The sequence below is a fragment of the Diadema antillarum genome, unplaced genomic scaffold, assembly GCF_040938485.1.
Source record: "Diadema antillarum isolate AM-2024a unplaced genomic scaffold, OU_Dant_1.0 scf00000170, whole genome shotgun sequence".
In the NCBI taxonomy this organism is placed as follows: domain Eukaryota; kingdom Metazoa; phylum Echinodermata; class Echinoidea; order Diadematoida; family Diadematidae; genus Diadema; species Diadema antillarum.
Window position 1 is genome coordinate 1,195,888 of NW_027271059.1, and position 24,704 is coordinate 1,220,591.

At 38.4% G+C, this 24,704-nt stretch overlaps 1 protein-coding gene across 2 annotated transcripts in view; it reads right to left on the bottom strand.

The window, feature by feature from the left end:
• The window catches only part of LOC139722751 (transducin-like enhancer protein 4), an 88,099-nt gene extending 78,580 nt beyond the window's left edge, over positions 1-9,519 (bottom strand). For both annotated transcript variants that reach the window (XM_071634034.1, XM_071634033.1), the window contains exon 1: positions 9,002-9,519. In XM_071634034.1, the coding sequence (XP_071490135.1) occupies positions 9,002-9,025 (24 nt within the window). In that variant the 5' untranslated portion in view covers positions 9,026-9,519. The remainder of the gene's footprint in view (positions 1-9,001) is intronic.
• Positions 9,520-24,704: the final 15,185 nt, after the last annotated feature.

A 24,704-nucleotide genomic window follows, 5' to 3' on the forward strand; every position in this document is an offset into this window, starting at 1 on the left:
GTACAACATTTAAATATTGTTGTCGCGATGAAATGATTGAACTGGATGAGTGCTGATGTTATAGAAACAGTGTGTTTTGTACTTTAAGGAAACATAAAAAAAGAAACGATTTCCAAGAAAGATGACTTCCAACAACATATTTGCAAGCATCTATAAACAACAATCTGTTGACTGCACAGGTTTGTAATCTATTTTCCACCTGAATACTGCAAAGAATACGATATCAGCAAAATATTTGTCCATTTTGCTTTGTGATATCTTTGCTCTGTTTCAATTTTGCATACTGTCTACTTGATTTCCATGTAATATCTTTACCTCAGTAACAGCCTATAACAAATGGTCATGCCAGATTACACTTCTGCAATCATGCCTTGCTACGATGCCCATTATAATTGTTACATTTATCACTGTCTTCACACTGAGAACAGGGTATTGTCTCACGTCATACTCAAGAGTGTACCAATAAGCATTTATTAGAAGCCATTAAGCCAGAATTGAAATAAGTCTGTAAAAATACAGCTGTACCAGTCTATTTCAAGTTGACAATAATAATCGAAATAGATATTACGACAAACACAATGGCAGAGATTTCATCAAATTCGACAAATTCAAGGATGAACACTGAACTAGGGCTTTCTATAGCTCAGTCGGTAGAGCACTGGGCTGGCAATACGGAGGTCTCGGGTTCGAATTCCGATGGAATCCCATCTTCTTTGCTCATTTTTCCACTAATAAAATACTGAGAAAGTTAGACTTCTAATGTATGTACAAATGGTTGCACAAAATACAATGTAGCTCACGGTATGATGGTCACATACAAATACTTGCTATCTACATGAGGTGATGTCATCACCTCCACATCTCTCAAAGCAGGGCTGCACACCAACCTATTTTTTCTACTGGTCCGACCTGTCCGTCGGACCGGGGTAGGTACCCAGTTTTTCCATGTTTTACTGGTCCATTCCTGAAAAAGTTACTGGTCCGAAAGTGATTTTTACTGGTCAGGGACCATCGGACCAGTGCCAGTGTGCGTTGTTGTCAAAAACATGTATGAACATAAATCATTTTTTGTAGGTGAAATAAATTTAACACTATTACATTTCATCGACTATGAAACAAAAGGATGCTAGAATAACGTTCTATGATTTCAGCCTTAATAAGAAAGAAACAATTTTCCTGAAATCAAAAGTTTATGTAATTAAAAGTGGGTAAATTTATAAGCATTGTTCCAATCAATAATCCAAATATTGGGTAAAACAGTGCCCTTGTAGTTTTCATATTAGCATTTTACTGACGATGAAAATAATTTAGAAATGACATCAAAATATATGTAGAGGATATTGAACTCAACAATTTTACACCCCCCCCCCCCCCCCCCAAATGCAATAACGCCCTTCTGGTTCTCAGCCAACAATATAATCTGAGTCAAAAACAAGGTAGCACTAGATACATATTAGTAACAATGATTTTTGAATGAGAATTTGCTTTTGCTGAAGAACATTTGTGTGAACGGCAACCATTCATGATTCTATACTTTTTTTTAACGAACTGGTGGAAGAATTTTAAAGCAGTGACATCATCACCTTGAGATCTATTAGGTAAAAGCATGTAAAAGTATGAAATTCTCAAATACTATATTTGCCTTATGGTGCAATCTTGATGGAACTTCTACCATTCTCTTTGTCTGATTTTACTCCCTTCATTGCAGTCCTCTCAAACATGGTGTGGCATCCCACTTAAAACCAAGCAGTTACTGAGCCTGGAATAAAAAAGGGGGGTTATTACGTACAATGCTCTTTACTTTTTAATTGACAGTATTGTTTGAAAGGGTGTGCTTAGCAATTTTTTATACTGCAGCAAGCATTCAATCAAATTGGGCATAATGCAAAAAACAAAAACAAAAACAAAGAAAGAAAATAAAACAAAGAGAGAGACAGAGAGAGACAGAGAGAGAAATTGCACTCCCTGTTATATTTGAATGTCTATGCACTAAGATCACACATATGAAGCTTTGCTTGCCGCTCAATAATTTGCACCGTCAAACTACCCTTGTGGAACGATTCAGTCACCACAGTGAAAAAACATGCATCAGAGCAAAGCAGGAAACCTTCTCTGGAAGGCTGGAGATCGTAGTGATGAGAAACAATCTCTCAAACATTTGGAGGTCATGCTGTGGTGACAAAGTCTTGTACTGCTCACTGCAGTTCCGCTAATCTAACACTGGAGCTCATACAACTTTATAATAAATACCGAACTATTTGTACATGTGGCAGTGAAGTTTGAAATGCTTCTGGCCATTATATGAAATTTGAAAAATTTCTGGTACAGCTTTATGATTAGCATACTGGTACAATGTACATGTATGCCTTAAAATTGATTTTGACTGCTTACTCAGAGAAAGATGTATTGCCAAGCATTTGTAGCAATGCATCACAGCTACATGTATTACATGTACTAACATTGTCAGGTACAATTGTACATTGTATTGGTAATGACAAGTTTTATATACATTTGTGTGTAATACCAACATATACCATATACCATATACCATATACCATACAACTGTATACCATATACCATATACCACAGGGTGGTCCACAACTTGAAATTTTAGCATGTTGCAAGCTCAGAATCTGAGAATATTGCAGAAATTGAATATGCGCGGAGCCCACACGATGAGTACATAGTATGCTATATTTTGCTGCTTATCTCTCTTTGTGCTGCTTACATTCAATGTTCTCTCTCATGTTTTGCACACAAATATCTAAAGTACCTGGTAGTTTGATGTTTCTTATGTTATGCACATGTTTTGCACATTTTTGAATACTTTTACTTTGAGCTTGATGCAAATTCTTAAGGATGTTGCATAGCATGTTGCTGGCTTTTTAGGATGTTGCACAAGAATTTTAGCATGTTGCAGCGACATGCTAAAACCCCTCGTGGACCAATCTGTACCATATACCATATAACAAACTGGTAAGTGTATTGTGATTAACTTCCCCTTTCATTTTCTGCAAAACATTTTCTGGATGGGTAATCAGTTTATCGTTGAGTTACACATGTACACTGTATGTATCTGTTATGCAATTCTACATATTGATGCCATTGCATTTATACTTGCAGTTGTCTTTTTTTTTAATTACTATCTCTCCTACTGTATTCTTTCATGCAATAGGAAACACAACTATCTTCACAGCTGTAAACTTTGCCTCATTGGTACTGGTAAACTTTCTAATTGCTGCCCACAACTTATCAAACTTCTGGGCTGCTTCAGGAACAATGTTGTAACCATATGGGCTCACATGAGCTCCTGGAAGTTAAAGACTGTGTATTAGACACTCTGTCTGATTTAAAACAATCATCAGTGTAACTCTCTTGCATTCAGAGTTCCATTTTCATTAGTCCATACAACTTTGAGAAATACGTGTAATGCAGAGCAATACCAATAAAGAACCCAGGTTTGTTTATGTCCATGCACACCAACCAAAACTACAATTAACCTGAAGTACGGTACATTATCCAACGCTGCACATTGGCAGTGGGCTGACGGTCCAGGACTAGTAAAATCACTGTCAGACCGGTAACCTTTTTAGGAATGGACCAGTTGAAAAAAAAAACAAAAAACAAACTAGGCACCTACTGGTCTGACAGGCAGGTTGGACCAGTAGAAAAAATGGGTTAGTGCGCAGCCCTGCATTACCTCAACATTGATACACTGTGCCAGACCTACTGTAACTAGAGCATGAGGGTCTTGAACCTTAGTTGAATAGTTCATGCCTCAAGCAAGATTCAGAGAACAGAGATATCAAAACTGGACTTGTTAGTCCATGGGCCAAGACCCGAAAAATGGGTTGTTGGTACCATCTGTGGTGGCACAACCTTTTTGGTGTCAGTTTGTTTGTCGGGCATAGATATGCTTATCAAGCTATGATAGCATTTCCAAATGAGTAGCTTAGTCATGATAAATGAATTTTTAACCAATTTGGTCTCGTTTTTATATCCCTATACTTCTGAATCGAAACTAAACCGCTATACAAAGAAGAGCACTGCCTTCTGTATGTCCACAGGTGTTCTGTTGTAAACGCGGTGCGCTTAGTCTTTATTCAAGGCAGCGAAGGGAATATCCAAAGAGTTATGATGTCCACAGCTGTCACGCGGTGCGCTTAGTCTTTATCTAGACCAATGTACCGTTATCATATCTAAAGTTCCTCATAAAAGGGATTATCTATACTGTTTTTATACTACCCTATCAACAAATACATCAGTTTTAAACAAAAATCACTCTGTTCATTTACAATAATGTATCGTAGTGTACCGGTACATTGTTTTTGCATTATCTTATATTGTTGGAGGGATATAAAGCGACATTGGCGTGGTATCAGCGTTTTCACCGTAGCGTTTTCGCCGGAAAATGATAAATAATTGAAAGATACGGTAAAATTCACGAGGAATTGCTTTTGTTGTTGTTGTTGTTTTTAGATAAAAGGATATACACTGTATCATACGCTTTGGATACTCCCTTCGCCGTCTAGAATAGAGACTAAGCGCTGTGGACATCATAACCTTTGGATATTCCCTTCGCTGCCTTGAATAAAGACTAAGCGCACCGCGTTTACAATAGAACACCTGTGAACATTCCATAGAGCTGCATTTTACAGCTCTACGGAACATACAGAAGACAGTGCTCTTCTTTGTATAGCGGTTAGTTTCGATTCAGAAGTATAGGGATATAACAACGAGACCAAATTGGTTAAAAATTCATTTACTATGACTACGCTACTCATTTGGAAATGCTATCATAGCTTGATAAGCATATCTATGCACGACAAACAAAATGACACCAAAAAGGTTTTGCCACCTCAGATGGTACCAATATCTGTCCTGGCCCATGGACTATGTGAGATGAACCTTCATCTTGTTTTCTGTTTGTTTCTTAGTTTGTCACTGTTGTTCTTTAACAAACAGTAGTAAACTCAATGTTCTGCTATTGATGGCTAAAGTGCATAACAAGTCTGCTAAATATTCTACATAGTATACAAATATACTTGGCCTTGAGAGTTTCTTGTTAAAACTATGGGCAGAGGTGACTCCAAAATAGTACTATTCACTGATACCCCTTTCAGTAACTCTCTGGCGCGGGCCAGGGGCGGGCTAAGTCGTAAAATTTTGAGTTTATGAATGGGTCAGGCCATAGTGGCCCGCGCCAGGAGCGGGCCAGGAGCGGGCTATTTTGGCGCTGCTGCAGCTAGCACCAGGTGCGGACCAGGCACGGGCCTGGCGCTGATCGAAGAGTTTATGAACGATAGCAGCGCCAGGCGCAGGCCAAAATTCCTTTCACGGTCAAAGGTCACAGCTTACGCTGCTCAGCTCATAAGCACGCGGCATGCACATCAAATATCGCGCAAAAATGCACTTCCGCTCTGTCCATGACGTGTTCAGTTACCATGGTAGTTATCCCTCACGTGGCCGAGTTCGTGAATGGGTCATCGTAAAAGTAGCGCGGCTCTGCTGTGGTTACTGAAGGCAATTTTTACTGCTTGGCATGGGCCAAATTAGCTCGGGCCAGGAGCTGGCCAGAAATGCATGAGTTACTGAAAGGGGTATGAGGGGCGCAGCCCCGAAGTGAATAGTACTATTTTGGAGTCACCAAGGCCCATAGTTTTAACAAGAAACTCGAAACTAGGCAAAGTATATTTGTTTTATATTTTGGATCAAAAATTTGAATAAATAGTGAAAATTATTATATAGGCTTAGCCGCACTGCGGTGGCAGCTCAGCGCCTTCAATACGCAACAGTGCGAGAGATCGGAAATTGAAATAGGTAGCAGCCGTGACACCACTAGAGTTGGCTGTCGCATGTATCCAAGCGATCATATGGCTGCTGCAAACCTGAACACTAGAATTCGGGACCGGACGGGTACACTTGATTGTAAAGAAGGGTGATTGTGACATCATTTCGCAAATAGTATACTATTTGCAAAATGTCGTCATAAAAGTGACGTCATTTTGCAAATATTACTTCATGGAGTGTCAAACACATCAACATTCTAAAATAGTTCAAGATACCTATAATCACGTGAAGCTCGTTTAACCAATCAATGGAAGACAAATTTTTGATCCAAAATATAATACCCAATAGCTTGTCCTGTCTCTTGTAATGGGCATACATATGTGTAAAAGGTACAGTTTACAATTTGGGAGCAGTGATTTAAGAAATGCTTGAGATATCACACTTGATGCATAATGTGTGTGTGGGTCAGTTGTATCACAAAACATCCTACCATATAAAAATTTCCTTATGAGGCCTAAAATATAAGGAGACATCACTAATTTTGCAGACAAAACCATAACTGTAGACAGTTTAATCTGGAAACAATTTTGTCATAACTATTGTTCACATTTTGTATATTTAATAATACTTAACATTGATTATATTGATTCAAATTTTACATTGGTTGTTTCTATCCCTAACTCACATACTAGAACTATTTTGAAGCACTACAGTTGGGTTTTTGTTTCATCTGCAGTGGTAAATAATGCCTTTACAGTCCAACAATAGCTAAAAAAAAATAGCATACTAAAACTTGTTTTGTTGAGGGAGTTCAATAACATACAGTTAAGTATTATTAAATATACAATAGAAAAATATACAACAGAAAAAGAATAAAATCAGGAACCAGGACAACAACTACAAATGCACATGTAATATCATGGCCTTTTGACCAAGGTGTGTTGAGTCTACTGAAACCCATGCAAATCTATACAACCTGTACATGTCATCTGTAGTGTAAAATATTGCATTTATTAGCGTTATAACACAATGCTATATTGGTGGTTAAAATGTTCTAGATGTCTAGAATAGCAATATCAGTGATATGAAAACTAGAAAAGCACTCAAAGAGTGCAGACCTCCACCAAGCAGCTCATTTCCACCTATCATTATACACGCATGCTGAAAATCACCCAATTTCCAAATATACAAGCCTTGCCCAAGCAGAGCATGTGCTTTCATAGAAAACCTCAAAGACACGCAGCTTGAACTCCCAAGTTCATTGACCCTATCTGCAAAAGAAAAAAAAATCCTTCAAAATTCCGTAAAATTCCTGGATCATTACCAAAATTAGATTGTCTGTTCCCTGTGTCATTAGCTAACTTTTCCTGCAAGTTTCATTCAAATCCATTTACAACTTTTCATGTTCAGGCAAGTATTCTGCAACAATTTGAAATTCTGTTTGCCTGACAGATTAAGTGGTAAAAAAAAAAAAAAAAAAAAAAAAAAAAAGTATTGTAGCACCCTGTACTCTCTAATTATTCACAACTGTGCTGGCTGCATCATTGGATGGTCACTCATCATGTTAGGTCCAGTCTATATCCAGTGCATTGCCCATCCTAAAAGTAAAGGATCATCACTTTTACATAGCTATCAATTAGCACTTCTGTTACCCATTTAACTCTTGAAATACATTATATGCCTTTGCATGGGGATATAAAGCTTATTTCAACCAAGCAGAGAAACAACTTTATGGAAATTCACATACTTTGATCAGAAATGATATTAAATCACCAACACATACATTTGTACTATGTAGGTAACTATTTATGCCACTCTGATTGTGCTATCCAGAATGGAATCCTATGCTGTATTAATTCAACAAAAAAAGAAGAAGTATATTGCTCATGACACATGTAGCCAGTAATTCAACGCTGTTCGCAAAGTGTTTTTATACCGATATATAATTCACAAATATGCATTTCCATGGAAAACATTTTCTCAACTTTTGTCCTTGGATGGGAATCCCTAAATATATCCAGTACCGGTATACAATAATCTTCCTTCAATCTCTTAAGATACATTTATCTATGATGTATATATAGACACATCTACATGTGTATGTATTTTTTGTTTTTCACTCTAAGATGAGAAATAGTCGTACAAATTCATTCAAAAAATTGTACATCAATCCAGTTTGCATGGAAGGTGCAAAAGTGCAACTACATTGTATTGGCGGCAGCAAGAATAAAATAGTTATAATTCAAGCAAAGATCACATTCAAAAGACAATTCTAATCTATAAATGTGACCATATGGGCCTCAGTCCCACCTATAGCCAATGAGATGGTCAACGGGCACCAGTTCTGCCTGCCTGGTTACTGGAATGGGATGGGATGAGATTGGCAACAATGCATGGAATCTAGACTCTACAACATCTCGATCTGAATTTTATTGTATTGTGGCTTAGTCATACATGTTCTCACGATATTTTGTAGTAGATCTCCTACTATTGGATTCTCTAAAAAGTTCTTTCAAAAGAGTTAAAAAAACCCAAAAATTCATACAAGCCGTGCCCATGATCCGACCACAACGCCATCCAGAATTTGACCCCCTGCTACATGGGATGTAGAAACCTTGTGCTTTTGTGCACGGTCGAACCTTGGCACGGGAGGTCGAACCTTTGGTGCGGGTGCCATATTTCTTTTCCCATCATCTTGCAAATTTGAGCCAAGTATGGTCTTGTAAATGCTTGTGTCTTTGTCTACATGGTACAGCCAAATACATTAGGATGTGTGGTCCCCTGAGATGCACACAGCCACCGAATGTGAGGAACCAACAAGCAGCAGCATGCAGATGTAGCAGGCAGTAAACAGCCATTGATTGCGTGGGAACAAGCTAGACCCTCGACCCTCCCTATCTTACTAGTATCTACACTGATCCTGAAAAATGCAGTGTTTTCAACCACAAAAAAGTGGGAAAACAACGTTTATATCCTTTAACTTCAGTTGAGATAATCTTACTCAAGCTACGCACGCAATGGTTATTGTGGATACTAGAGAAAGAAGGGGTCATTAACGTACACAACTGCGTATATCCCCTACCCCCACACATTATCGTATGTCCCCATCTTTATCTACAGATGGGACTAAGGAACCTGCTGCAGTCCATAACGGTACGGAAGCTATGCTTCACTCTGCAGTATTGAATATCGTATGCGTACATATACTTACAGCGTGTCTGCTCTGAGGATACATATCTTATGGGTATTTCCAACCTACAGATCCAGTAAAGAAGACGGTATTCCGGTAAAAGTTACCCTCAAGAGGTGCCTCGATCCCGGGGTGACGTATTCCAACACTAGTTCCAATGGGTGGATAGAGAACACATACTGCATGTGTGTGTATGGTGGTGGTGTAGAATATGACCGCGTTACGTGAGTAGGCGAATATTCGACGGAGTCAACGAGAGTATACACTTGTAGTTACAGTTCAGCGAGGATGATCCAATCAGTGTTAGTGTATGAAAAACAGATCACGATAGCTGCCAAACATAGACCGGTATAGCCCATACAGTTTCCAATTTTTATACTATGGCACGGAATGCAATTGTAAATACACGTTAAATTTAGTTGTGCCTAGTAGCCCCGTATCCACCCTAAGATTCTCGAATAATATTGAGCAGATAGGCAGCAAAATAGATACCACACAATAAGTTATTTTCCACGCGGGACGCGGACGACAAAGAAACAAGTGATATATTCCATAAAAGGAAAGTAATTGATTGGCTGTATCACCGACGGCGATCGAACGTGACCAGTAGGAACGGTGGAATTCACGTGCTGCTAATTTATGTCGCAGTTGTGGATCAGTTGACCAATCATGCGGTTGCTTCAAAATAGCCACGCCCCTGTGAGTGACACAGCGATCACGCCTGACTAAGGTTCGGTTGACAAATTGCTGAAAGCCTCACCTACCACTTATCCGCGGAATGCGGGCATAGAAAGCGATTGCATTTCACGCTGATATGGCCTGGCAGTCTGGCTGCAGCGGTGCAGACGCGCCTGTACACTATTCCATAGGGATTAGCTACCCAACAACAAAGCAAGGAAAATTATCAAGTTACCCTGGGGGTAGTCGCAACGGGGGTTCGAACGATAAGATTGCACTTACGTGAGCGAAAAAACTCGCCCTTATTTATTAAAAATAAACACAGGCGATACAGTGTACATGTATCCGGCCGAGATGGTGTGTGTACCCGCGAGGGTTTGCCGTGAAAACAAGTCAATCAAATATTAGCGGAGAGATCTCGCTTGAAATGAGAGGGAAAAGTTATCGCTGCGCTGCTTGTACTGCTCTATGCCATTGATTTTTCTCCTTCTCTCTTCATTATTACGCACCTATAGAAAGGCCATTTATATTCAAAGTAATTGCATTACTTTCTCAGATAAGAGCCGCGTTATTTTATTCATGTTTTGGCCACTCACTTTATTTATCATCGCGATTTTGTGAGCTAGACAGACTGGCGTGCTAGATAAACACATTTCTCATGGTCGGTTGAGGGAATATTTACGCCCACCACAAGCTGCTTGGCTAACAACTAATATTCGAATTTCCAAGCCTTATGCAAATGGCCAACGTCAGCGCGATCGTCAGCCGTCCGTGCCGGGTATTTATTGGTGCAAGAGTCGCGTTTAGTGACTGGAAAGGGAGGGATGTGTCAACGCCAATTCCAGACTGCTTTCGTCAGCCTTAAATCATCGCGCTGTAGAAAATGAAGGCAAAACTGGAGGGAAGAGAACTGTGTGTTTATGGTAAAATGGGGCCTCGTAAAAACAAATTATCTTCTAGATTGAAAATTCCTGACATTCAGTGATCTAGGATTCCAGCAGAGGCATCGCCACAGCGTTTCATGTAGTACAGATATTAAGATGGATGGGTGAGGCGAAGGACTTGTTTTCCGGGAACATCGGTCACGGGGAAGCACAAACAAATGGTATTATGTTGGGGAAATCGTATAACGAGATAGCCATGCTAGGTGGTAATAATAACCCGCCGCCAAATATTATTCCAACTTTTGAAGGTGCAGCCCGCCTTGCTGCATTGTATTCCACGGCCACTTGGTATCAGCATGGGCTGACCTCACATGGGCGCTCTACGTCTACTGCGCACACAAGACACGCCTATATCGTCAGCAAAATCGGTGACTTGTGGTTCTGACTTGTCTGATTGGTTAGAGGGGAATTCATCTCATTAGTTTCACGTGACTCTCGCCTGTTAACCACAGTGGCTATACGGTTTAACCGCGAAGGTAGTACAAGGGTCACAAACATCTAATCCAAACGTTGGCAAAACAAATCGACCTCTCTCCCGTTCTCTCTCTCTCCCTCCCTCTCTCCCCTCTTTCTATCATTCCCTCTCTCGTTATCTCTCTGGGGTTTTTTTTCTTGAAAACCTCACTATAAAGGCAAACACCAAGAAAACAAAAAATACACTAATACCAGTAGAACAAACAAATGATAGGTGTAGGCTATTGTGCAAATGATGCACCATTTTACATTTACTAGTATGTATAATTATTATGCATATAGATCAATCGTAATGAGTAATATAATTTTGTTTCCAATCATTTTTTTTTTTTTTTTTGTGATCAATGCCTGTTTCCTTTTAAAAAGAATTTATAACTGCATCCTCTTTTGTACAATTTCTATGTTTGGCAGTTGTCAGTCATAACGGTTATCATGGTTTGTCTATCCAAAGAGCTAACTACCCACGGTCTATCCAAAGCAAAAAGGCCTTGCAGAGTGATAGGCGCTGGCTGACTGACGACAGAGCAAGTTGTCGAGCCCACTAATGTGACAACGCCCACAAATAAAACAAACTGATTAACAAACATTAGTAACTTCTTTCTCAGAAAAATACGTCAGTGGTTCTTTTCGTTACAGGTTCTTGTCCATGAAATTCTTCCCAGGGTTTGTCCTCGTCGTAAAAGAGAAAAAAAAAATGATCATCATATCAGCAGGGCATTCAGACGCAAAAAAGATTTATACTTTACGTCACACAGTTGTATCCATTACGAATTATGAGGGCGACACCTTCGATGAGCAAGGATATCTATACCGAACCAATTTTTTGCTGATGTTACTAGTTGTTACTTTCAGGTCAAAGAAGAATGCGCAAATTTACTCAGCGCCTTTTCTGCAGGGACTAACAGGCATATTCTTGACATAACGTCACATTATGCCATATACAAATAATTATGAAGACAAAATAATATGTACACAGTGAAGCTCATCCAGCGTATACTGTCGAGACAGTGGTAGGATGGAGTACTTCTTCAAAAGTAGACAGTTTGAGGATGAGGAATGCCTCTCCACTTTCTTACCTTATACGCTTTGATTGCGTCATTCTCTGAAAGCACGAAGCTGCCAAGAATACACGATGACCATCACACTAAATACGAAGCAATCCGCAGCTGCCCGAGCATTTGATTTTTGTTACGGTTTTAGAAATAGTAACTTTACATGGGTGAAAGATAAAAATATTCGTTCGGTTTTTGTTGTTGATGTTGATGTTGTTGTTGTTGTTGTTGTTGTTGTTGTTGTTGTTGTTGTTGTTGTTGTTGTTGTTTATGAAGACCTAGCATTGTTATGTCTTTATACCATTAAGGCCAGTTTCGTTTTGCATATGATAATACAATGCACAATTTTATCTGTTCAGAAGCAGTATGAAGAATTAGAGTATTTCACCAGACTGTAGGCGCCCATATTTACCTTTATTTTCTTTATAGATTGCATTTTCTAGACCAATTTTCTTTCCCTTTCTTACCTGTACCGCTCGATCTTGTGTATTAGTTTCCTACACCATCCCTCTACAGCTCTCCCTCTCCCTCCCTAAGTTGGGCCGAACGCCACTTTTTTTTTTCTCGTGCCGTTGCTCCCAATTCCTTCATTTTTTTTCTTTTATTCTTTCTCTTCACCAATCGACATTGTATAATGTCACTTCTGTTGCCAGAATGTGCTAATCATTATTTGACTTCAAAACTATTCTTAACCGTTCAGTTAGGTGTGTAGTTTACATAGGGCCTACATTGTTCATCATCTTCCAGACGGAGCATTGCATCCAATAGGAATGATGCCCTTAATATAGTCTCAGTGAAATGTCAGCCAACCGATGCAACGACATAAAAGTAATGAAGAAAATAAGATATAACTGCCTATAACAATACAGATACTATCCGTACGTGACAGCGAGACTCCTTTCATTCAACACAGACACGGCTGTGATAATACATTATACGACATGCATAAAATAGCGACGATTGTTAATGCTAATGACACGTCACGATCTGACCTGCGGTCACGGGGTCAAAGGGCTGAGAGCTGATACCATACATCGAGAGTTGATCCTTGTCACGATTGAAAAAACTTATAGCTATGACAAAAACTACAAAAATGAACTTGACGATGACAGGATATGACAATGGGGTTGAGAAGATCGGAAGAGCGAGGTACAAGAACACCAGAGACATTCTAGCTCATCTTCTGCTATAAATACTACTCTGTATCTCCTCCTTTATTATACTCATAACAATAATGCAGCGATGTTAATTATGAAGCAACAAAAGAAGAAGTGGTAGCAGGAGTCAGGCTGTATCAGTATACCAGAAGAACAATGAATTGGTATGAAGAAAGAATACTAGATGGTTGCTAGGTGAAGGCAAAAAAAAAAAAAAGATGTTAAAGATCAGTTTCTGATAGCAATCAGTGTGAAAATTAAGAAGAGAGCTCAAAATACCCACGCACTCCTCTCAGATAATGAACTCGTAATAGTTTGATATATACGTTTGATGGTGATTGAATTATGTATGAAAGATAGCACTGCTTCTTTTCTTTCCCCTTCACTCAGTCATGGACTGACTGACATAGGGAGAATGTTGTTTCTGCAATAAAGGTTTGCATCATCCACCTGTTTGTTTGTTTGTTTTTTTCTTTTCTCTTGAAATAAGTTAATGTTATGTATGACTCCCCCATTCGTTTTATCTGATGTCTTTTGCTTGATTGTGCATCAATCAAACAGAATCCGCTTCCCATAGGCGTGTAGGCATATATTATAACGATGTATTATACCTAGCTTTAGCACTTATTTTGTGAAACATGATCATCATAGCAAAGGTTCATATTGCAATGATAGAGAAAAATTTGGCAATGGGTTATCATTAATATTTTTTTGTCTTTTGTTTTGTTTTTGTTTTTGTTTTTGTTTTGACTGAGGATCAATCGACCAAATCAAAGTGCTCCCATCAAACAGTGGATGCTTGTTCTTCTCTGAAGAGGACTAAACTAGCTTATGATTTTGATATGCAAACTTACATCATTACAAGTCGTGTCGTATCTTGGGAAGATTTTGAGACAGATCAGGCAACATATAGAGCATGGGACCCAGAGACGAGGGGCGGTGAAGCAGAAACTTTGAGAACATGACAAAATAGATAGCAAAAAGAAATACTTCCCCCTTTGCCGCCCCCCCCCCCCCCCCAAAAAAAAAAAAAAAAAAACAAGAAAGAGGAAAGGGTCACACAAGGTCACGCCCCACATCGATAGAGGGCGGCAAAGGCGGTGAGTCCCCTGCAGCATAATATTATGCTATAAATGCAACAAGTCCCCAATTCATTGGATTTTTTTTTGCAGTATCCTTGAACTTCTCATCAAGTTCTGTGGAAATTTTGCTGCAGACGTTATCATCTTATCAACAAATCTTGGTAAACCTGCATTTCACAGCATCTTTTATATTTAGAAAGATAAAGGAACTGAGTAAATTCAATCGATCTTAAATTCACATTATCATGACATTATTTTGGCAACAAGAGAGATAAACACAAATCTTCATCTTCTTATACAATGATTATTTCAACGTCTTCAATGGAAACAAATAATTATAAATGAACATTTAAAGATATCATATGAAAAAGATTTGTGTTCTCTATCTCCTGAAAAAGAAAACCACCATAATGAAAAAGATACAGCATCAAACCACGTTTTATGCGGTTCCTGCGCACCTGAACGGTCAAAAAAGCCAGTAGAGCTGCTTTCAAAGGTTGCACAGGGCAATATCTGATAGTACTGCATGCATGGATGCCGTGTTTGATGCCATACCAACATTATCTCCATGAACGTTTTTCCTTTATTATATGGGTGTGGGTTCTGTTGTTGTTGCATGCTGTCTTTTATTCATAGATTTTGTTAACCCTATTTTTCCCCGTTTCACTTCTGTCACTTGAAACTGCTATATGTGAGGGTATTCTCCTTTGCTTGAACAATATCGCTTGCCACTACACGACTCCTCTTTTCTCAAATTGCTGTCAGCTGAGAGGAATGAAAATATATGACATTCCAGACTCAATCTGTCGACTGCTACATCTATCTAAAGAGGAAATTTAGCGTGGGCACTAGTGGATGAGAGAGAAAAGAGAGGAAGAGGGAGAGGGATGCATGGGGGGGGGGGGGAGAGACGGAGAGAAGGAAAGACGGAGAGAGGAGAGAGGGGGAGGGGAGAGAAGGAGAGAAACACCTTCGGGAGGACTGTGTTTTCTTTTCTATCAGTGACTTCAGCACAGGTTGCAATGATATCTACACAGTGTACGTTCGACTATTACAGGAATATGAATTTTATCTCGATCATAAGGTATGCAACATCTGGCAAGAAGGGGAGATAACGTGATTTCTCCATTCGTTTGATCATGCTTTTGGCGTTGATGTTTTAATGAGTTTATTAATGGCTGTGCCAAAATTTAATGTGTTCGTGCTTTGGAACATAGAAACAGGTGAAACAAGTATATTATAAGTGAGTGACTTGGACTTTATTTCATGAGGACCATTTGCTATCCGTCCACTCAATCACTGCATGCTTTTACTCGATCTATCCTTTTGTTCTTATTGCATTTATTTTAGGCGTCTACAACATTGTCTTTGGCAAAGAGAGGCACAAACGACACACTGAAATGAATAGTATGTATAAATTCAGTGAATTGTAGTTCGCATGCCGTTCACAAAACAAGAACGTAAATGACTGCATAGGTATATTATTCCAAGACCTTGAAATACCCTCCATTTCTATCAACTATCCCATCTCCTTTGTAGAATTTGGCTTATTCAGCAAAATAGACCGAAATCAAACGAGCAGGAAGGTATATAGGTAATCAGGCTTAAAGTAAGAATCACATATGGAAATTATGTGAAGTGATGTAATTGCCTACTAAATCTTCCCCTGACCTGTACGCAAAAAGTTTCATCGAAGTTTTTGAATTTGAAATAAAAAGGGAACCCTTGTATCTTTCGCATAAAAGATATCCATCGCATTAAATTAAGTGTTGCTCTTAACCTTTGACAAATAAGCAGACTGTGCTATGATTGGTATATTATACTAAATATAATGAATAAAAAGAAGTAGGAGAAACAATCAATGCAAGCTGTACACGAGCCTAGACCTATAAAATCACCGTGAATTTATTGATTGAAGTTCGGCGTTAGCTCATGGGCACACTGGTCCGAATGACCTTTCTTTTTTTTTTTCTCAGTCGGTTAAGGCCGTGTCACACCTTCCCGGGCAAGCCTTGCGTGCGACTTGCGAAGAACAAGTTTTACTACCCGGAGGTCCCCGCAGATGACCCGCACATGACAGTACCTAGCACGTATCTCACCCGTAGTCGCCCGGAGGTGCGCACGCAAATCTTTTTACCCGCAACCATGTTTAGGCCCTGTCACACCTTTCCTTGCAAGCTACGTGGGCTTGTTGCGTGTAGGGATCTTCCAGCATACCGGACAATTTCTCTGAGGGCGGACAAGGATTTGGGAGAGTCAGTGCATGTGTCTTACTTGCTGGACGCGTTCTACTTAAGTTCTCCTTCTGGGTATACTGTGTGACCTGTGTGCCAGGCGCATTGGGGCTGACAACTCAGTGAAGGAATTCCTCTGAAGGAATGGCAGAAGTCCCACAGAATGTCATTATCTTGGCCGCATACGGGGACTGCGAAGTACCTGCGTGGGAGTTGCCTGCGAGGTGCTGCCGCTAAGGGCCTTCTACTCTGCGGGCAATCCCCGCGACTCACCCGGAAAAAGTTTTGGTCATGCTCAAAACTTGGCTGCGGGTAAATCGGACTTGCGTGCGCACCTCCGGGCAACTACGGGCGAGATACGCGCTATACTGTCAGGTGCGGACCAACTGCGGAGAGCTCGGGTAGCAAATTTGTTTCCCCGCAAGTCAACCAGCAAAACTTCCCCAGATACGGTATGACAAGGCCTTGAGCATGCTCAAAACTTGTTCCGAGTGAGTCTTGGGGATTCGCTCGCAGAGGAACACGCAGAACACCAGTAGGAGACCCTTACCGGCAGCACCTCGAAGGCAACTCCAACGCAGGTACTTCGCAGTACCCGTAAGTCGCTCGTAACAGAAAACGGATCGGTTTCAAAGCTCTAACGCAGGTCACACGGAATACACGCAAGTAGCACGGGTCTAGCAGGTAAGACACCAGTGCGAAACTCGCAAACATTCTTGTGCTACTTTGAGCAATTTTCAGAACATGGGGGAAAATGTGACATTTTTACATTTTCACTTGAACCTTTAACCCCGTGGCTAAAATCTTTCACAGAAACATTGTGGAGTAATGCATGTGTATAATATAGTTTAATTGAATATGCATTAAGTAATCTCCGAGGTACGGAGAAAATAGTATTGTTTCAGCATTAAATAGTAGAGTTTTGAGCACCTTAACCCTACCTTTGACCGTTGACCCCATGACCCCCCCCCCCCCCCCCCGCAAAAAAAAAACACAAAACAACAACAACAACAACAAACAAAAAACAATTCCAAGAGAATCTTTGTCAGGCAGTATACATGCATTATGTGCTAAGTTCATGAAGATATACCTTGAGCTAATTCCGAGATATTGAGAAAAGATGAAATATTACCTTTTTTCGATCACTTGACATTGGCCTTAGACCTTTGACTGCCCAAAACTAGTCTTGATCTGGTAATACATGTTATACACTAATTTTCCTGAGAATACCTTCAGGCATTACAGAGATATGGGAGAACTTGTGAAATTTCAAGAACTTGACCATGATCTATATGACCTTTGGTCTTCAGTATTTTCACTAAAAAAGTTGTTTATTGTTATTATTATTGTTATTATCATTATTATTATTATTATCATTATTATCATTATTATCATTATTATCATTATTATCATTATTATTATTATTATTATTATCATCATCATCATCATCATTATCATCATCATCATCACCATCATCATCATCATCATTATCTATTATTCATTTATTCCGTCAGGGTAGTCCCATTCAGAGCTCCAAAGGCCTGCTGCTTTCACTGAGCACGCGAACGATATATGCGAAGACCATAGAGCACAACAGTAATTTATATTATACGTGGAAGTACAAGCAAAAAGTACAACACTGGTTCATGATTTGACATGCCAAACTATTACAACTACTATTTACAATCAGTATTGTAATCATCATTTTGAAACTTGCAACAGCTTGCAAATCTTAGATTAACTTATTATCGTCCAGTGTATCACAGTTATTGGATTAAAGTTGAATTAAAGCAAGAGAATATTAATCAGAGGGGTGAAGGTTGAGGTGGAAATTTTCTTCAGTTTGTCTCCCTCTGCTTCACCCCTCCGATTAATATTCTCTTGCTTTCATTAAAACCTCGTCCACTTTGGACTACTTTTTATTTAATAACAATGTCTGAATTTCAGAGCTTGGGTATTTTGTTCCAAGTTCATCATGTCACTGCCGGCAACTAGGGACAACCTGGTGGTAGTGTCGCTGCCTGGAAAGCAGTAGATGACAGGTTCGAGTCCTGTGGTTCCGTTCTTCCGACATGTTAGTTGATTAAATTACAGATCAGCGGTTGCGATCTTACAAATTCCATTTGCAGAGGGAGACAAACTCGTATTGTTTCCTTTTATATGGATTAGGGCATTTACAAATGGTCAATTACTAGTCATTTCTCTTTTAATCATGAACTGTGATATGTCGCGTTGTTAGGCATAGGTAATGCATAGGTAATAGACCTATGCCGAAACTGGCACAGCTGGCATGCATTGGCAAAATCCATCTTGTTCATCAGTTCTCTTGATGCACAAAATGTTCGCGGATGGCACGCACACAGATGTTCGATAGGGAGTCGAACAACTGGTGCATGTTGCTGGACTAAAACTTATTTGTTATCCATCATCATCAACGGCAGTGGTAGCGATAATACTTATTGCGATTCAAAAGCCATACAGGCTGTTTCCACCTTCTGCTAATGTTGTTTGTTTAATTTATAATTGGTAACACTATACAACTACAACACGTGAAAGATTTTCCACCAGGTGGAGTGTTGCCACTCAAAAAAGACTGGGGACAGGAAATATCTAACTGGATTTCGTAGGCCGAGAATATGGACCATAATGAAATTATAGATTAGGAATCAATTTTTACATCCAGAGTTAAGTCAATTACAACAATCGAACAGCGTAAAATGGACAGCGAGACTTAATAACAAGGGGGGAGGGGGAGAGAGAGAGAGAATAGGAAATGCGAATGAAGACGAAAACGAAATCAAAACCGAAATCAATGAGAATAGTATCAATATGAGATGGATATTTCAGAAAAAAGTAGAAAACATGGGTTTGATAGGGAAGAGGAAAAAAGGAAAACATGGATGACACGCAAACCAGGTGAAAGTGGTTACGATGTCAACTTACAAGGATCAAAATAGATACGGAGAAGAAGCTGGAGAAATGAAGAGAGAGAGCTGGTCTCGTTATTTGCAAGAGTTGATGGCGTTTTCCTTCGTGCGTCATCGTTGTCCCAAAACTCGGTTTATATAGTTCTTATATCAACAAATTAGATCATGCACCCGTCTACGTTATCCAAAAGTACAGACCACGCGTCAAACGTTTTATAATCATAATATCGAACCGGGAAAATCTCGGTGCTTTCAAATTCACCTGCGCGATATCAAGCTTGGTTGCTGCTTTCTCGGGTCAAAGTTGATTTCTGATGTTGGAAGTCATTTCAATTAAACTTAAACTCAATATTTTCCCAAAGATATGGAACTCTAACCAACGGGTAATGAAGAATAATAACAGCAGAAAATGTCTGTTTATGACATTCCGGCAATAAGGCCGTCAAGAAAAGGATATAGGGCCTACAGAGAGAGAAAGAAAAAAAAATAACTGACTATTTGTGTTAAAAAAAAAAGAAGAAAAAGTAAACTCCGTCTATAACATTGTCTTGGTCGTGCAGTAATTAACTTTTCAATTAGCATGTTGGAAACTGAGTAGAAGACTAGTGCACTTCTCCAAAATGAGATATTCTTTCACTTGGGTTGAATATCCCTGTTTTTGAAGTACGGTCTCTGTCATAAAGTACAAAATAATACCTTTTAAATGATATATTACACATGATATATACATGATATATATACGCTACATATAAAGGTACATTTTTGAAGTTATGGTCAGAAAAAGCAAATGTTTTCTTATTATTCTCTTTATTTTTCTTGACCTTTAATTGCAAATATCTCCATTTGGCAAATATGGACTTATCGGTTTTTGCGAACAAACTCTTCAATTGTTCTTTAAAAATTCGGAGATAATTTGCCAATTTTCTATCCCTTTTGTTGTCGAATAGAGCATTACTCAAATAAAGAAAAAGTCTCGATTTTCACGTGTCATTTAAGTTTACAGAAAGTTGTGATAATTGAAGCTAGAGATTAATAGTTCCTCCCTGCTTCTAGTATTGCACCACTGCAAAGAATTCAAAATACAGCTGTAATGCTAGGTTTGTGACCCTCATAAAAAGATCTGACCACATTACTCCAGTTCTCCAATCCCTCCACTGCCCCCCCCCCCCAATACACCAACGTATCACATTTTAAAACCCTTCTCATTGTTTACAAGATATGTAATAATCTTGCCCCATACCTTATCTCAAAGACTTGATTTCTCTCCGCTCCTCCTGACCTCCTCTTCAACCCGTTCTCTCCGTGTTCCTCCACTCTGCAACCACATGTACCACATGGTTCACGCACCTGTTCCCGTTATGGTGATAGGTCTTTTTCTGTTATTTCTCCATCTTCTTTGGAGCAAAATCCCTCTATATATTCGAAATGCTGTAAGTGTGGATAAGTTTAAATCATTGCTGAAAATTTATATCCTAACTTTTGATGTTGTTGTTATGTAGGCCTACATAATTCTCTATTATTTTTTTTTTGCGCGCGTAGAAACGTCAGCATTAAGCGCTATATACGTAAGTGTTATTCATTATTGTTATTATTATTGTTATTATTATTATTATAATTGTTATTATTATTACTATTATCATCATCATTATTATTGTTATCATTATTGTTATTATTATCGTTATCATTATTATTATTGTTATTACTATTGTTATCATTATTATTATTATTATCGTTATCATTATTATTATTATTGTTACTATTATTATCATTATTTCAAAGAATATATACAAAGTATTCATATAAAATATGCTTGTAAAAGTCATCTCCGTCCTCTTGATGCTAAACTGCTGCAGCATGTGGCGCTGCATAGATCAAGATGATATCACAATTTGAAATGTCGACGTCATATCCATAAAGTAGTGGATTTTAATTTCCCACTAAATAGTTTATGTTTACTAACTGTATCGTTGTATGAGAAATGCGTTGAAACACCCTCCAAAGTGGTATATTGGACCAAGAACATTATTTGTAATCTTGGGTGCAAAGTTCACATGTTTTGATGGCTTGTATAAACTTGACATATCGATTCTAAACGTATATCAAATTGTTCAACACGAGAGTGTTATGGCCAGTATAATGCACCTTTCATACGATGCGGAGGTTTCTATAAAAAGAGTACATTTTGCGTTGCAGGGTATTAAAGATGATAAAACAGTATACGTCATTGTATGTCTTGCTCAATAGTTCCCATTATTTGACCTATAGCCCGCACTCCTTTGCAAATTTATACGTTGCAATTGAATGCACAATTGCAATGTAAGAATCTTCCCCGGGTTAGTGTGGCTTATCGCAAGTTCCGCAACCAATATACTCAGTTGTAGATTAATGTCTGTTTTATGGCCATGATTGTGTCTGGACATGGTGTTATAGTAATAGTCACATTAGGTGGGAAACACTTAGGGACACAGTGATGGGTGAGTGAGAGAGTGGCGCTTTAAAACTGATTATTATTGTTGGGTATAGTCATGAATATGATAATAATGCTTGTAAAAGTGTTGATAATGATGATTACCAACGATAATTATGACAACACCACTATAATGATTATTACTGTCACTGCTCCGTTGGTTAAGATATTGTTATCGTTGTCATTCCCAATATCATTTCCATCATCATCATTTTCATCAGAAGTATTACCAGTTTATGGTAGGTTTCTCCTCTACAAGACAACAGCTTACATTATATTCCTTTATCTCAATGGAATTATCATGCTATACCCTCAACTCAAGATTTACATAATGTGCGTGGTGATATCAAAGTTTGTCATTAGACAATTGAAATCTATTGTTTTTATGACAGTATCAATGACATTAGCTAAAGTTAACCAAGTTACTCATTTTGATCAATCCGTGGTGCCTCGTTAGTAGAACGCAAGAAGATTGCAGTTTTGTGGATTAATATGTACGACACGTTATTTTCTCGAATTGTATATTCTAAGCGGGACTTGCGACTCTAGTGACAGTCTATACAGACAGCATAGATAGTCCCTTCATTTTTCGTACAAAGCACTACCGATGACTTACACCTCCAAAGTTAGTAATTGCTCACACCAAATCCATGATTTCCCGTTAGATTAGAAATATGGAAATGAGATTCATATTCACTGAGCAAGGGCATGTTGTTATATCGTCACCTTCGCTTGATTGTATGCTATAGATCCCAAGTATTTGCATTGACGATTGATTTGTTGTGCATACAGAAAATAATTAGTAAGGGTTGTCAGTACTTCAGATTTTTTTTTTTTTTCCTGTATAACATTGCTTATACGTCACACACTTGAAAGACCTACGGCGATACCTTGTCTCGGCAATGAAATTAATGATCACAGTGTTTAATTACGATGCAAAAAAAAATACATATGAGCTATAAATTGTAGCTATTTGTATGCATACATATATTTTTGGAACTATGTACATGAAATAGGTGAATGCATAAATTTATAAAATTTTGCAGTAAAAGTTATAATAATCATAAACTCTGTACTAAGTTTATCAATAATCTGTGATATATGTAAAAACAAGCATAAAGTAAAAAAGTATGCAAAGCCAAGTTCCACTACTTAAATTCTTGGAAAATGTAACATTTCAGAAACAGTATTTGCATTGACATATTCATATATATATATTTTTTTAATCTGCGTTTGCTTATTTTCATTCGGATGAGCTGTCAGCCTTCCATTTTTTACTGCATATATAATCACAGCATTTTGTCATGTTGCAATCTTCTCTAACCCCCCCCCCCCCCTCCTCTCTCTTTCCTTCTCTTTGTCAGAGTCATTTTGTTTGTTTATGTCTGACACTAGATGTGACAGTCTTTATTAGTTTTGAGGCACATTTATTTCTTCATAGATAGCCTCATTCTCTTGCTAAGACAGACAGTCCGGTTAAATATAAACAACCAAAAGATGTTTTTTTTTTTTTTCTGCCATAGGACGCAGTGACTGCTAAAATGAGGTTTATCTAGTTTTTGCATGGTGTTCCACTCCTACTGATCTTTCATGCAACATCGGAATATGTTTTCTGCTCGTAATAAAATCATTGCATTTATCATTTTGATTACTGGATGTGTCATATGAGAACTCAAGAAAATCATGAGTGAAATTAGAGTCAGATTCAGACATGTCTGTTACACAGGAGTTTTGTGACTCCTAACAACTACTGAGTACTCTCCACATTATATTGAGACTTGAGCATATTCGATCTTCTTACGCATTCCTAATAAGTGTGTAAAATGTGAAAAATCAAGCACACATTCATTCATAAATTGTTTTATAGTATTTTCCCCCTAGTACATTAAATCAAATTTCACAGCAAACTTGAAATGGAAGCAAATGAAGTTGACGGAGTCAAAATGAGAACAAGTTCATATGGGTATGCAAATTTTGATGCATAATGATCATATCATCCTGAGGCCCTAGGCTTGTGAGTACCAAAAAGAAAAAGAAAAATGATGCTTACATCATTACAAAGGAGCTTTCAAAACTCTGTACAGTATTTCACAAACAAAACTTTGATTTTGAGGTCTACATTTCATGCTGGGGCCCTTCTGATGTGCAGGCATAGATATTTATTGGTTTTCATTCGATCCAAATTGCATATTATTTGTTCAGTTGGTATATATGCATCAGGTAGGTCAAAGTCTGGACAGGGCATGTTTTCCTGACCAGAACTCATCTGCCAATCTTGGACTTGTCCGCTTAAACCAATCTGCTTCCTGTGATGTGGAAAGTTTCAAGCTTCACTGCACACATTGCCATATCAATGGTGAGATTATGATATGATGATGTTGGCAATGTTAATGATGATAATAATAGTCACCACTGTTATCATTACACTACATGTATAATCATGGCTGTTGATAGCTCTAAAATATCTTCACTGTAAACAACACACACACACACACACACACACACACACACACACACACACACACACACAACTATAATTACAATGGTATAAGCATCCTACACAGTAGAAGTGTTCTGGAAATGTAAAATCTTTCTACTTAATATCCTAGCTTGAATAAACAACCCTTCTGTCCTTATCAGTAGCAGTCACATGGAGAACACAATTAATCTCAGGCTGTGGTTCATGGTGCTCAAAAAATATATCAATAC